General features: G+C 40.1%; 2 protein-coding genes across 2 annotated transcripts; one reads left to right on the forward strand and one right to left on the reverse strand.

Annotated features, from left to right (window-relative positions):
* Positions 1-2,497: 2,497 nt before the first annotated feature.
* LOC130195107 (uncharacterized) lies at positions 2,498-5,004 on the reverse strand. Its single transcript, XM_056416398.1, has 6 exons — positions 4,969-5,004; positions 4,320-4,448; positions 4,051-4,244; positions 3,376-3,523; positions 2,978-3,182; positions 2,498-2,812 (listed from the first exon to the last, which is right to left on the reverse strand). The coding sequence occupies exons 2-6, from the start codon at positions 4,422-4,424 to the stop codon at positions 2,505-2,507; spliced, it is 960 nt and encodes a 319-aa protein (XP_056272373.1). The 5' UTR covers positions 4,425-4,448; positions 4,969-5,004; the 3' UTR covers positions 2,498-2,504.
* A 3,692-nt stretch (positions 5,005-8,696) lies between these two features.
* Positions 8,697-9,562, forward strand: LOC130193638 (uncharacterized). The gene is made up of 2 exons (XM_056414287.1): positions 8,697-8,848; positions 9,298-9,562. The coding sequence occupies exons 1-2, from the start codon at positions 8,743-8,745 to the stop codon at positions 9,486-9,488; spliced, it is 297 nt and encodes a 98-aa protein (XP_056270262.1). The 5' UTR covers positions 8,697-8,742; the 3' UTR covers positions 9,489-9,562.
* The last annotated feature ends 2,473 nt before the right edge of the window (positions 9,563-12,035 follow it).

A 12,035-nucleotide genomic window follows, 5' to 3' on the forward strand; every position in this document is an offset into this window, starting at 1 on the left:
TTCTGCCGTCTGAAACCAAAAACGACAGAACGGAAGTGCTTAAAATGAAGTCAAAATAAAAGCCAGTGATACATATTCGTATTAACCTTAGAAGAATATTAATTAATCAATATAAAGAATAAATAATTAAACGGGGATATTTTAACGATGCAAACACATAGCAGGGTAACGTTAGAAGAATATTAATTAGTCAATATAAAGAATAAAGAATTAAACCTGGATATGTTAGCGACAGTGGTGACGACGGGAAGTTTAATATTCATGTAGCCTACACAGCAAGAATCACCTTCTCACTTAATCGTTGCATTGTTTGATGCAACACAGTTCCTAATATAGATTAATCAAAGTAATGTTTCTGTGCAGAGACTATATTTCCACCGCAGAGTAAACGGTTCACCTTTATACCGCTAGATGGCAGTATACCTGTTATTGATACATATGTATTTAATGCCGTTTATTTCCTCTGATATTTATGTTCATGGTTAATTTCCAGCATAGTTGTATACATCATGTATTTACTTGTTTTATTTGGGTCATTTTGGAACTAAACATTCCCACATGGAAGAGTGAGGATATGATGACCACGAGGCAATACATATTGACAATTGAAAATAAAGAGACAGTTGAGTTTTTCTTATTAAGCAGCCTTCAGTTCGCACCCAGTCACAGCACCACCTGTGCTTCACCTGTAACCTTCATTACTACATCATCATTACATCAACGGTTAATGGGGACACGTTTTTTGTTTTGTTTTTCGTTTTATGTTTATATGCATGTGTGTGTATGTATAGTGTGTGTGTTTATATGTATATATGTGTATTTATGTATGTGTGTGTATGTATAGTGTGTGTGTTTATATGTGTATTTATGTATGTGTGTGTATATGTATGTATGTGTGTATATATATATATATATATATATATATATGATTCTTTGAAATAAGTTTTTTCGAGAAATCATAGGTTAGGGCACTTATAAGCTCGTTAGCTTCAGCCTCGACCCTTTCGGTCAGCCACTTTCTTCATTTGTTGAATTATGAGTGTTGTATATTTTGCTGATTGAAATAAACTAAATCATCATCAACATGTAACCTGTTCTGTTGTTACTCTGCAGTCTTAGCCCTCTGACTACATCACATCATCATCATGTAGTACTTTGGTCTCCAGAAGGATGGAGCTCTGTGTTGTGTGTGAACATGTTCTGAGGAGTTGACTCCATGAGTTATTGTATCAGACTGAAACATGGAGAGCAAAGCTCCTCTCACATCTCTAAGATGTCTCACATAGTTTATAGTAGTGATTGTTAGGAGTTGTCTGTGTTTAGCCGTATGGCTATATCTCTGCATGTACATTTAGATAAGCCATATTCAGCTCAGAGCCTTCTTTAGCTCAGAGCAACAGGCCATGGCCTTCTTTAGTTTAGAGCAGCAAGTCATGGCCTTGTTTAGCTAATAGCAACAGGTTTAGCTCAGAGTAGGCCTAACAGGTCATGGCCTTTAGTTTAGAGCAGCAGCTCACATGTAGCCTACTTATATCTGATCCAATGACATCTGCACACTTCTAGATTAGTAAAGAAAGAGAATCTTTGGTATTTTCTAATTCTTTATGTCAAGCACAAGTTAACTACTCCCCTAAAAGAGGAAGCCTTCAGAATTAGTGGTAGCATTGCATTGCTGGATCTCAATTCCTCTGATTCTTCCATCTGCAGTTAATCTGCTCGCATGATTTACATCATCAAAGTTTTGCCTTCCAAGAGCTGTTCCAAATGAAAAGTGAATGTCAGATGTATGAACCGTCCTGACTGAGCTTCACTGAAGCTTTATACCTGCTACAAGCTCAGGTCAAAATGGTGTTTAGTATTATGTGATTTATAGGTTGGCTCAGATTGTTTATCATTGATGTTTGTTCCTGCTGTTTGATTGTAGTGCTCAGACATCAGCTGTGTTCTTAGTGAAGCAATAGGTATCAGATTGGCATCCAAACTGAGGGTGTCAGGGTCCTTAAGCTGCCCTTCATAAACAAGCGAGGTTCCCAACCACATCGGGGTCCTCCTCCAGTGGGAAATCTTCACACTGGGTTCAAATCTGTGATACCCGGCTGTCGGGGAGACCGACTTATGAGCCTGAAACAAGTGATACGATGGTGGCTAATGTATGAAGTTATCATGGCTTCACCGCCCTAAACCGGCTGCAACCGTCTTGTGTGTGTATATTTTGGGGTGTAAGTTTGTTACCTAGGTCAGAGGTCGCTGAACAAGCCATCTTCCAGTGCCTTACAGGGCAGGGGGTCAACACACGTGTCACTCTCAATAGTTGGTGTTACAGGTCCAGCCTTTCCCATTAGAGATTAAAAATGAAATTCGTGCCAGACTTTGAAGACATAAGTGTTTATTCAAAAAGAACATATTTCTCCCTTTAAACCCCCAACATTTGAAGAAAAGAAAAACATCCGTCAGTTGAACCAAATAAAAGCACAGACAATAACAATTTGGACACACAAACAACATCAGCGTTGACAATTTCTCCTTGAGATGTCGATGAGGCCTTTGAGTCCATCTTTGAATGGTTGTGGCAGATTATTCACTGCATTGTCCAGCAGGACACTTGTATCAGGGCACTGCAGAGCAAATTCCCTCACTGCAGCTTCCTGGTCCTGTGAACTTGGAAACGGGTTGGTGCCAAAGTCTGACACTCGTGTTAGTGAGCCCACTTCCTGGTCGTACCAGTCTGCAGCCACAGATGCATTTGGCAAAAGGTCTGTCGACAGCTTCTTTGGGCATCCATCTCTGGCCAAGTCATTTGGTATCCCCCTCCCTGTAATAATAATAATTCAATGTGGCTGTCACAACCATGCCATGTATTGCAACATGCTCCTTCTAGTATTTGATTAAACATGTTTAAGAAACATTCAATCGTAAAACATTTTGAAAATAATTATTCACATTAAAAAAGGCTTGAAAGACCAACCCGAAGACATACCAGGAATCCTGTGTGCATTCCATGCTTGCACAGTTCGGTTAACACCGATCTGGGCCAACTGGCATGTCAAAGATGACACACAGAACCGAGTCATCTGGTCCTCCATGTCCAGCTCCTCCTGATCCACCAGTTGGACCAATGCAGCTTTCAACGGGTAGTTAACTCGGTTGTTAATTTCTGGCCAGATTCTCTCGATTCTGTGATTCTGTCATTGCAAAATAGAGACATTTTCAGATTCTTGATAAACAAATATTTCCCCGCCCCCCCAGACTAACTTACTTTCACACATTTCAATATCTTCAGTTAACCATTCTGAATAATTAATGAAAGTGTGAAATAGTTATTTAATTACATGTTGATTAACTTTATAATCAGCAAAACCATTGTATGTCGATCACCTTTGTCGATGGTGTTTGGAGATATGGTGGCCTTTCAGTGTTGTGGCGGTGGCTGGCCAACTTCTCCTGCATGAAAAGAGTGAGGTAGAACTCCTTTCCATGATCCACTCTGACCTGGTCCCACATCCCATATTCCATTACTGCACTCCTGCAAGAAAACATAACATTGGCAGACAGCAGTATGGAGGGTAAGGCTAATGGTGTCAGATACATTTACAAAATGTGTAGTAGGTCTTGTGTTATCAGGTACTGATGAGGTGAGATGAGTTGTAACTTGCTGCTTAAAAGGGTGTCTGTAGCTTTCAATAAGTTTAATTTAAGTCCTTTTAGACCAATATGAATGCAATTTAATACGTTGATTCAAATCCAAACTAAAAAAATATACAGTATATTATGAAGGTTTTCACATGCGACTAATCCCACTTAAGTTGAGCATTTTCTTTTAATACATTAACAAGCCATATTGAATTTAAATCCACTTTCGAAAATGTCGTCTCTTCCTAATCAAGTACATTTTTCAGAGCTGACAAAATGGTATTCAAGAAATTGTAAGATATTTCATTTTAAATGCATTTTTTTGTTTTTAAGGACCCACAGACACCCTGTTAAAACACCTCATAAAATGGGGATGATTTGTAATGTTTAGGGTACAAGGACAACAGTGTTTTCAATTACCTGTAAACGTCATTGTAGATGGTGAGGTTGTTCTTTACAGGCATAGTAGCTTGTCCAACAATTTTGCTGGAGAAGCCATCTATTGCCAGCACATGAGTCACGCCAAACATGACAATCTTCTCATTTTGGTCCATGTGGATTTTGTGACCCACATAGGCTGCATGGTAAGGAACAGGGTTGAGGTTCCTTGCTCCCTTAAACAGACAAAAAAGAACATCATGACCTTATTGAATAGCACAACATATTCTAATTTGAGAAAAAAAACCAACCTGGCATCGTGCCTTATGGTAAGGTGGGTGAATGTTGCGCAAAACAGCTCCAACACGACTCTCTGATGCGAAGACACCTGCAGCTGCAAGACTCCCAGTCATCATTTTCCTGCCATAGGTAGGACCACCCTGAAGATAAAGATAATATCTTTACTTTCAACACAAATCCTTTATGATTCATTTGGCTTGATTTTTAGTGGGCGGGTCATTATGACCCTGAACACAGGTGTCTCATCTCTATTTATCTACATCACCCCATGACAATTTTTAACTAAATGCTAATAAAATGTAGGAGAATATACATGTTATAGTAAACTAATGCAATTTAATTTAGATTTAGATTTTTTCAATGTACCTAAAAAATAGTTTGAACATGTATTTTTCATTAAATCTATGGAGGGGTGAATAACTCAATTCCACTAAAAACTGATTGGATTGTTAGTAATGGTGTTGGTGATGAGGTACAAACTATAGTTATTAGGATGTTTTTGTTTCTGACCACTTTTGGGTCAAACTGACCCGGGAGCATGACGGCTGTATGTCAGAAACGAACATAACAGGAGGGTTAAAGTATAACATACTAACCTTACACACACTTATAGTTTCGTTGTATGCATTTTTTCGCGCAAATAAATTAACAGCACCCTACCTGTGTTATTGCATTGGAGACTGCAGCTTCAAGTTGTTGGTCAGTCACTCGCTGTCTTTTTAACCCGTGGTCTTTACAAAACTTCCGAATATTGGCCACGGACGTTCCTCTACGCAAGCCACATTCAAATATCAAGTGGTTTTTTATGTCCACATCACTACAGCCACTATGCATCATTTGTTGTACAATATCTAAGTAAGGTAACAGGCTGGAGTCCATCTTGCGTGCTTCAGTGCAAAAGGGTGGCAGTGGCAAACACGTCTACTGCGGGAGATAAACACAGAATAAACTCAGTTACCCAAAATGCAACCCTTTGTAGTGTCAACGACATTTAACCCTCCTGTTATGTGGCGGGTCAAATTGACCATTTGTTTCTTTGTAAATGTGGGACAGTCTTTCTTGCTCCTCCAACCATATGTTTCAAAACACACACACGCACACACACACCCCGACACACATCCCAACACGCACACACATACACTCCTGTTCAAAAGCCGCATGTATAAAGTGCTACACATTTCAGACTTCAAACAAAAGAACCAGGTGGTTATTATGGGAACCATCTCCATCCTGATGATCCTGATGATCATCACCCTACATGAAGCACGGGCACTTTCTAGACTAAACAATGTTTCTCATCTTCTCACTTTCCCCCTACTTTATAAGTATTGCTTATTAACCAACCAAATTAAATAATTTATTAATACCCAAATCCTACCAAACTGACTCCAGATCAGCACGTACACGCCGACACATCCGCGCACACAGGACTCTCACTAGCACCCATTCAAACTTCAAGCTCAAAGGAAGGCCAGTTGTATAGCTTATATCACCATCATAACTGTTTTCATGTGCTAGCATAATTGCACAAGGGTTTTCTAATCAGATATTAGTCTTCTAAGGCGATTAGCAAACACAATGTACCATTAGAACACTGGAGTGATCGGTGCTGTAAATGGGCCTCTATACACCTATGGAGATATTTCATTAGAAACCAGACACTTCCACCGTGAATATTAATTTACCACATGAACAATGGAGAGTGTATTTTTATTAATTTAATGTTATATTTCTTGAAAAAACAGTGCTTCTCTTTGAAAAATAAAGACATTTCTAAGTGACCCCAAACTTTTGAACGGTAGTGTATATGGTTTAGTTCTGATATTGGGCTGGTATTTGGGCTGGTTTTGATTGGCCATTGGCTGGTTTTGTCACACAGACCTGGCAACCCTGCAACCAGGTGACCAGAGCACGTTGGAGTTTACTGTTGGTAACAGGAAAGCTAGAGTGACAGGTTTTCCGTGAAACTCTTTCCAGTCTTTTCTTTCTTTCTATCTCAAACATGGATGATAAAGTAGCTCTTTGGAGAGGATCGCGGGAACTCCAGGTCCGAGAATTGGACGTAACCCTGGACAACGTTGCCCGAATATTTAAGGTTAGCACAAAATGTAAAATGTTGCACCATAAATTGGGTATTTAGATATTTGTATTTTAGTTTAGATTCAGTACCAATTCAAGTTCATTTTTAGCTAACATTACAATACAATTCCACTTAAAATATCAAGATTAAGCTGATTTAAAGATATGCTCCTGCATACGATTTCGGTCCAGCTCGGGAAACCATGCTGCCAGCGGCGGTCAGGGTTCACGGACTTTTTGAAATGATGGCTCTGATGTCTCCGAGTGTTTAAACATCAGATATCATTCTGTTCTCTGAGTTCATTATTTATTCCCAGGTGACACTAAATCAGTTTAAAGTAACAGTATGTAACAATTGTACCTTAAAATAACAGCTTGAAAAGAATTGTGCCGCTACAATGACTTTTAATATGGCGATTTGCGGCTCCGCCATTGCCATCGTGGGGAAATAACTCCGCTATGTAAGATTCTGGAGGCGCCCGCTCCGGGGCGGATGTACGTCGACCTGCTTTCTGGCAGTGATTACGCAATGTCATATAGTGCCAGCCACGCTCGCAGCTACAGTATAGGGTAGCTTTTTTATGTAGCTTTTTTTACAAGACAGGATCTATAATGCATCTATCGTAACTGGGTATTTACGACACTGAAGTAAACGTTAAATACCTCAAAAACTGAAGGGGGTGCTAAAAGGGAAAAACTACATAATGGGGCTTTAACTGAGGCCAGGATTAAGATTGATGTCGAAGACAATGTCAAAGAAAAGACTGGAACGAGTTTGGAAATAATGTGAGTAACATTAATTTATTCAGCAACCCGTAGCTGAAATGAAGTATAGCAGATAATTCTGTCTTTTTTAGCTCATGCACGCTCACACACACACACACACACACACACACCTGTATGACAGAAGTATAGTAAAAAAGAACTGATATAAAGATGTTGTCATCTCTGTATTTTCAGCTGACACCACGCAGCATTTACATTATTGACGATGTCGGCAATGTCCTGGTTCCCACTACCAGTGGCTACTTTGGTGTCTCTGGAGACCTCACTGCTGGTGGACGGTATGAGGTTTGTGGAGAAGAGACCCCAGCCTCAACGGCCACAGCAGGCCTGCAGCCAGCCCCACCCCTCTTCCGCCATGCAGCCAGGCCTGTGGCGTCTGCTGTCCGTGCAGGACGTGCTGCACCTGCCCATGTCAGCCGAATTTTTTCCAGGTTTGTTTTGACCAAAACCAACTCTAGAGCTGAGCATTGCTCATTACAATGCACTGAGGGCAACCTCCTAGGATGATTCTTGAAAAAATAAAACCATTGTATGTTTACAGGCTGAATAAGAAAAAAAATTGCTTAATATCTCTTTCCATATTGGTTTTGTCTCTCAACAGGAACATATCGATCGGCACTGTCGATGGGGGTGCTCTCAGAGCAGATGGGGGTACCCTGTACATACTTTTTAATGAGCAGGAGGCCAATTTAAGCTCAATGGCTGACAAAGTAAAGCACAACCTGGGCACAGAGGAACAGGTGGTCCTCTGTGACGGCATGGGCAACCATCTGCTCGATGGGCCGGGGACGACTGGTATGTTCTTGTAAAAGCTTCATTCCTACTTAAGTGTATCTTGTATGTCAATTATTGTTTGATTCTTGTTGGATTTGCTAACTTTGGATGATGATTATATATAACCTAATCATTTACAAAGTAATACATTTGAAATTAAAATTTTACGTTTTTTTCTTTAGGTCTTTTGTTTTGGAAGCAGAATGCCCGCCGCATTATTGCCCTGCTGGACAGCTCCTACAGGAGCTGATGGAGCATAAGAGGAAGAGGAAAGGGTAACAACAATGTAGAATTCGCTCTTCTTACGTCACCATGTGCTTTTGAACACCACCTGACTGACAACACAAGCAGTGACAGAGACCTCCACATTCAGAGCTACTAACAGTCTAGCAAGGCTAGTGTTTCACCCAAAAGTCCTGGAAGTCATAAATCAGTCCGATGGCATCATGGTAACCCACGCTGAATACACATTAATGGGATCAATTATGAACATATATTTATGTGAAGAGGGGATGAGTGTGATAGACTAAAATGCTTTCCTTTGTTTTTAAGGTGCAGTACTAATTATTTAAAAAAGAATGATGTTACTTAGTATGTGACAACCTGAACTGTAGTTATGAACGGTCAACAGCTACAGATACAGCTAATTACCTCCTTGAACTTTTAATTTTCTAAACTCAGTTTGTATATATCTATCTCCCTCATCTCCCCAGACGCATAGACGATGAAGACGTAAAGAACGTGGAGAAGCTGTTGCGGGCAGCAGAAGCGCTGCCAGCGGTCACACAGACGCTGATGGAGCTCGGGGACTATGCCCGGGCTAACAAAATCAACACGGTGGCCCTGACTGACGCCCAGGTGACCTCCGTGAGGGCCACATTTCAGTGCCTGGTCTGTCGAGGTTTGTGACTTTTAGATTATTTCTGTATAAACAAGCCATATTCTGCAGCATTAAAGTCATTGCTCTACCCACTTCTAACTGCCCAGTCCCATCAGTGGGTTCATTCTTACAAACCAACTTCGCACTGTCAAGCTTTGGTCAGATATATTTATATCTATCAATGAAGCCGCAGCCGGCAGACACAATGAGTATCAATATATTCAATTAAAGTCAGATAATATTGTTATCATGCAAACAAGAATAAGAATAATAAGGGGAAAGAATTGTCAAAATAACATGTTTGCCTTTTTGAAAATGGACCGCTAATATTTCATCATATCCCAGTTAGAAACAGTAGATGGGAAAACATAAATGTTTCACTTAGCAGTGTCAACAGATATAGATCTCTTTTATGAAAAAGTGCTTTCGACTTTCATTCCATGAATTCACTAAAATGGTTCATCTTGCAGACGTCATGGACGAGCCGGTGGTCGCCCAATGCTGCAGAAGCCTCATTGGGTGCAGGGTGTGCATTGACCAGTGGTCCGCCACCAGCACACACTGCCCCAAGTGCAGGGATGAGGAATTTTCCTCCAACTACTTTGCCATCACAGGGATGGGGGAAGTGGTTGATGTGTTCCGGGACACCATCGGCCACTAATTTTGTATTTTTATAAATGGTTCTGTTTTTTTCTTCTTTATTGTTCGATGTCCTTCTGTTATTGTGTTACATGTCCAATAAATGTGTTTGAACAGTTTATTATTTGACCATAACTTGCCCTGCATTTCATTTAGAGTAATTTGTTTATTCTTGTGACTGAGTAACACGTTGGTTGTTATAAAACACACAGCTCTGTCTGAGTTGTTGGAGGACTGATTATGAAAATCTGCTTTGTGCTGCTCAGCTGCTCAACTGCAGTGTTATTGAATGTATTGGTCAGAACAAGATTAATCACATCAGGTATGGGTGATTTGTGGCTACTCTTATGAACATGTTGATGATGATGTGATGTAGTCAGAGGAAGACTGACAGCAGAGTCACAACAGAACAGGTTGCATGTTGATGATGATTTAGTTTATTTCGATCAGCAAAATATACAACAATCATAATTCAACAACAATTAACCTATGATTTCTCGAAAACGAATTTCAAAGAATCATATATATATATGGATATATATACACACATACGTTACATATACATACATATACATACATATTCACACACATATACATATACACACACATACATAAATACACATATATACATATAACACACACACTATACATACACACACATGCATATAAACATAAAACGAAAACAAAACAAAAACGTGTCCCCATTAACCGTTGATGTAATGATGATGTAGTAATGAAGGTTACAGGTGAAGCACAGGTGGTGCTGTGACTGGGTGCGAACTGAAGGCTGCTTAATAAGAAAAATCAACTGTCTCTTTATTTTCAATTGTCAATATGTATTGCCTCGTGGTCATCATATCCTCACTCTTCCATGTGGGAATGTTTAGTTCCAAAATGACCCAAATAAAACAAGTAAATACATGATGTATACAACTATGCTGGAAATTAACCATGAACATAAATATCAGAGGAAATAAACGGCATTAAATACATATGTATCAATAACAGGTATACTGCCATCTAGCGGTATAAAGGTGAACCGTTTACTCTGCGGTGGAAATATAGTCTCTGCACAGAAACATTACTTTGATTAATCTATATTAGGAACTGTGTTGCATCAAACAATGCAACGATTAAGTGAGAAGGTGATTCTTGCTGTGTAGGCTACATGAATATTAAACTTCCGTCGTCACCACTGTCGCTAACATATCCAGGTTTAATTCTTTATTCTTTATATTGACTAATTAATATTCTTCTAACGTTACCCTGCTATGTGTTTGCATCGTTAAAATATCCCCGTTTAATTATTTATTCTTTATATTGATTAATTAATATTCTTCTAAGGTTAATACGAATATGTATCACTGGCTTTTATTTTGACTTCATTTTAAGCACTTCCGTTCTGTCGTTTTTGGTTTCAGACGGCAGAAACGAAATACGGAGGTGGTATTCCGTTTTTCCGTTTTTGGTTTTCAAACGGAAAACGAAAAAACCACGTGATTTCCGTATTCCGTATTTGGAATGAAACGAAAAAACGAAATAACATTACGTACACGGACCCGCGCGCTTCTCCCCGTGCATCCGCTTTTAATCAACCGATCGTCGCCGGTGGAAGAGGGTTTTTTTATTTGCGGGGCAGGGGGTTGTTCTCGCGCCTCAGTCCTTTCGGAGAGATGGCCAAGAGCACGTCCAAGAGGACTCTGAAAAGTTTCTTCTCCAGGAGCGAAGTCAACCTGCACAAGTCGGCGGAGAAGGACACGAATGATGATGAGAAGTCCAAGTTTAGATTGTTGAAGTTAAAGAAAAGGACAAAGAGTGAACCGTACCTGGCCAAGGCGGCTAATGAGAGCCAGCAGATACTCAGGTATGTTTGCAGAACGCCGTGTCTTGTCTTGGACGCCTTGGAGACATTAGTGAGGGCTAAATGGACCCAGACGGATGAATCTTTAGTGTCGTGCACCGAGTGTCCGGGGGTGACGGTGTTTTTGGATTGATGCTTCTCTAAGTTGAGTCTCCTACATGCTTTTTGTTGAATGGGACCTTCCCCTTGTGGGTTAAGTGCACATCTCCTCATACAGCTGGCTGTCCAGCAGCCAGTGTGGACGTTTAGCATGCAATAAAAGTCTTTAATGAGGTTAACGGTTGCTGAAAATGGTTATTTCCTGCACCGTGCCAAATCCTTTTCCTTAGAATTACCATGACTTTGAAGATGATTGCGTTAATGGAGATTTTAGATAGCCCACAAGGGCATTTATGTCTAGACAGGACTGTTAAATAGGCTGGACTGTGAAATCCATACTATTCCAGTCATTATGCAATTGTGAGAAAGTGCCAATGGAGTATATTCGGGGATTTAAACCTCCTTCAGTTCTCCAAAAGCTTGCAGAGTCCTTCAAGGACATGCAAAACATGGGTTTTAAACCTTTTTGTGTGTGTGGAAAAGTCAAGCGGTCGCAGCTGCAGCATTATTGGGCATTTCTTCAGCCAAAGAGAAGAAGCATGATTGAGTATCTTGTTGTCGGGTCAGTTGGAACACTTGAACGTGAAAGCACAAATTACAATTGGTTGT

Source organism: Pseudoliparis swirei, chromosome 1, assembly GCF_029220125.1.
Source record: "Pseudoliparis swirei isolate HS2019 ecotype Mariana Trench chromosome 1, NWPU_hadal_v1, whole genome shotgun sequence".
In the NCBI taxonomy this organism is placed as follows: domain Eukaryota; kingdom Metazoa; phylum Chordata; class Actinopteri; order Perciformes; family Liparidae; genus Pseudoliparis; species Pseudoliparis swirei.

Excerpts from the sequence above, each read along its gene's own strand:
- LOC130193638 (XM_056414287.1), top strand. The coding sequence starts at position 8,743 with ATGGAGCTCGGGGACTATGCCCGGGCTAACAAAATCAACACGGTGGCC. Across the intron at positions 8,849-9,297 it reads TCAGTGCCTGGTCTGTCGAG|ACGTCATGGACGAGCCGGTG; the intron begins GTTTGTGACTTT and ends TTCATCTTGCAG.
- LOC130195107 (XM_056416398.1), bottom strand. The coding sequence starts at position 4,424 with ATGATGACTGGGAGTCTTGCAGCTGCAGGTGTCTTCGCATCAGAGAGT. Across the intron at positions 4,245-4,319 it reads ACCATAAGGCACGATGCCAG|GGAGCAAGGAACCTCAACCC; the intron begins GTTGGTTTTTTT and ends TGTCTGTTTAAG. Across the intron at positions 3,524-4,050 it reads ATCTACAATGACGTTTACAG|GAGTGCAGTAATGGAATATG; the intron begins GTAATTGAAAAC and ends GTTTTCTTGCAG.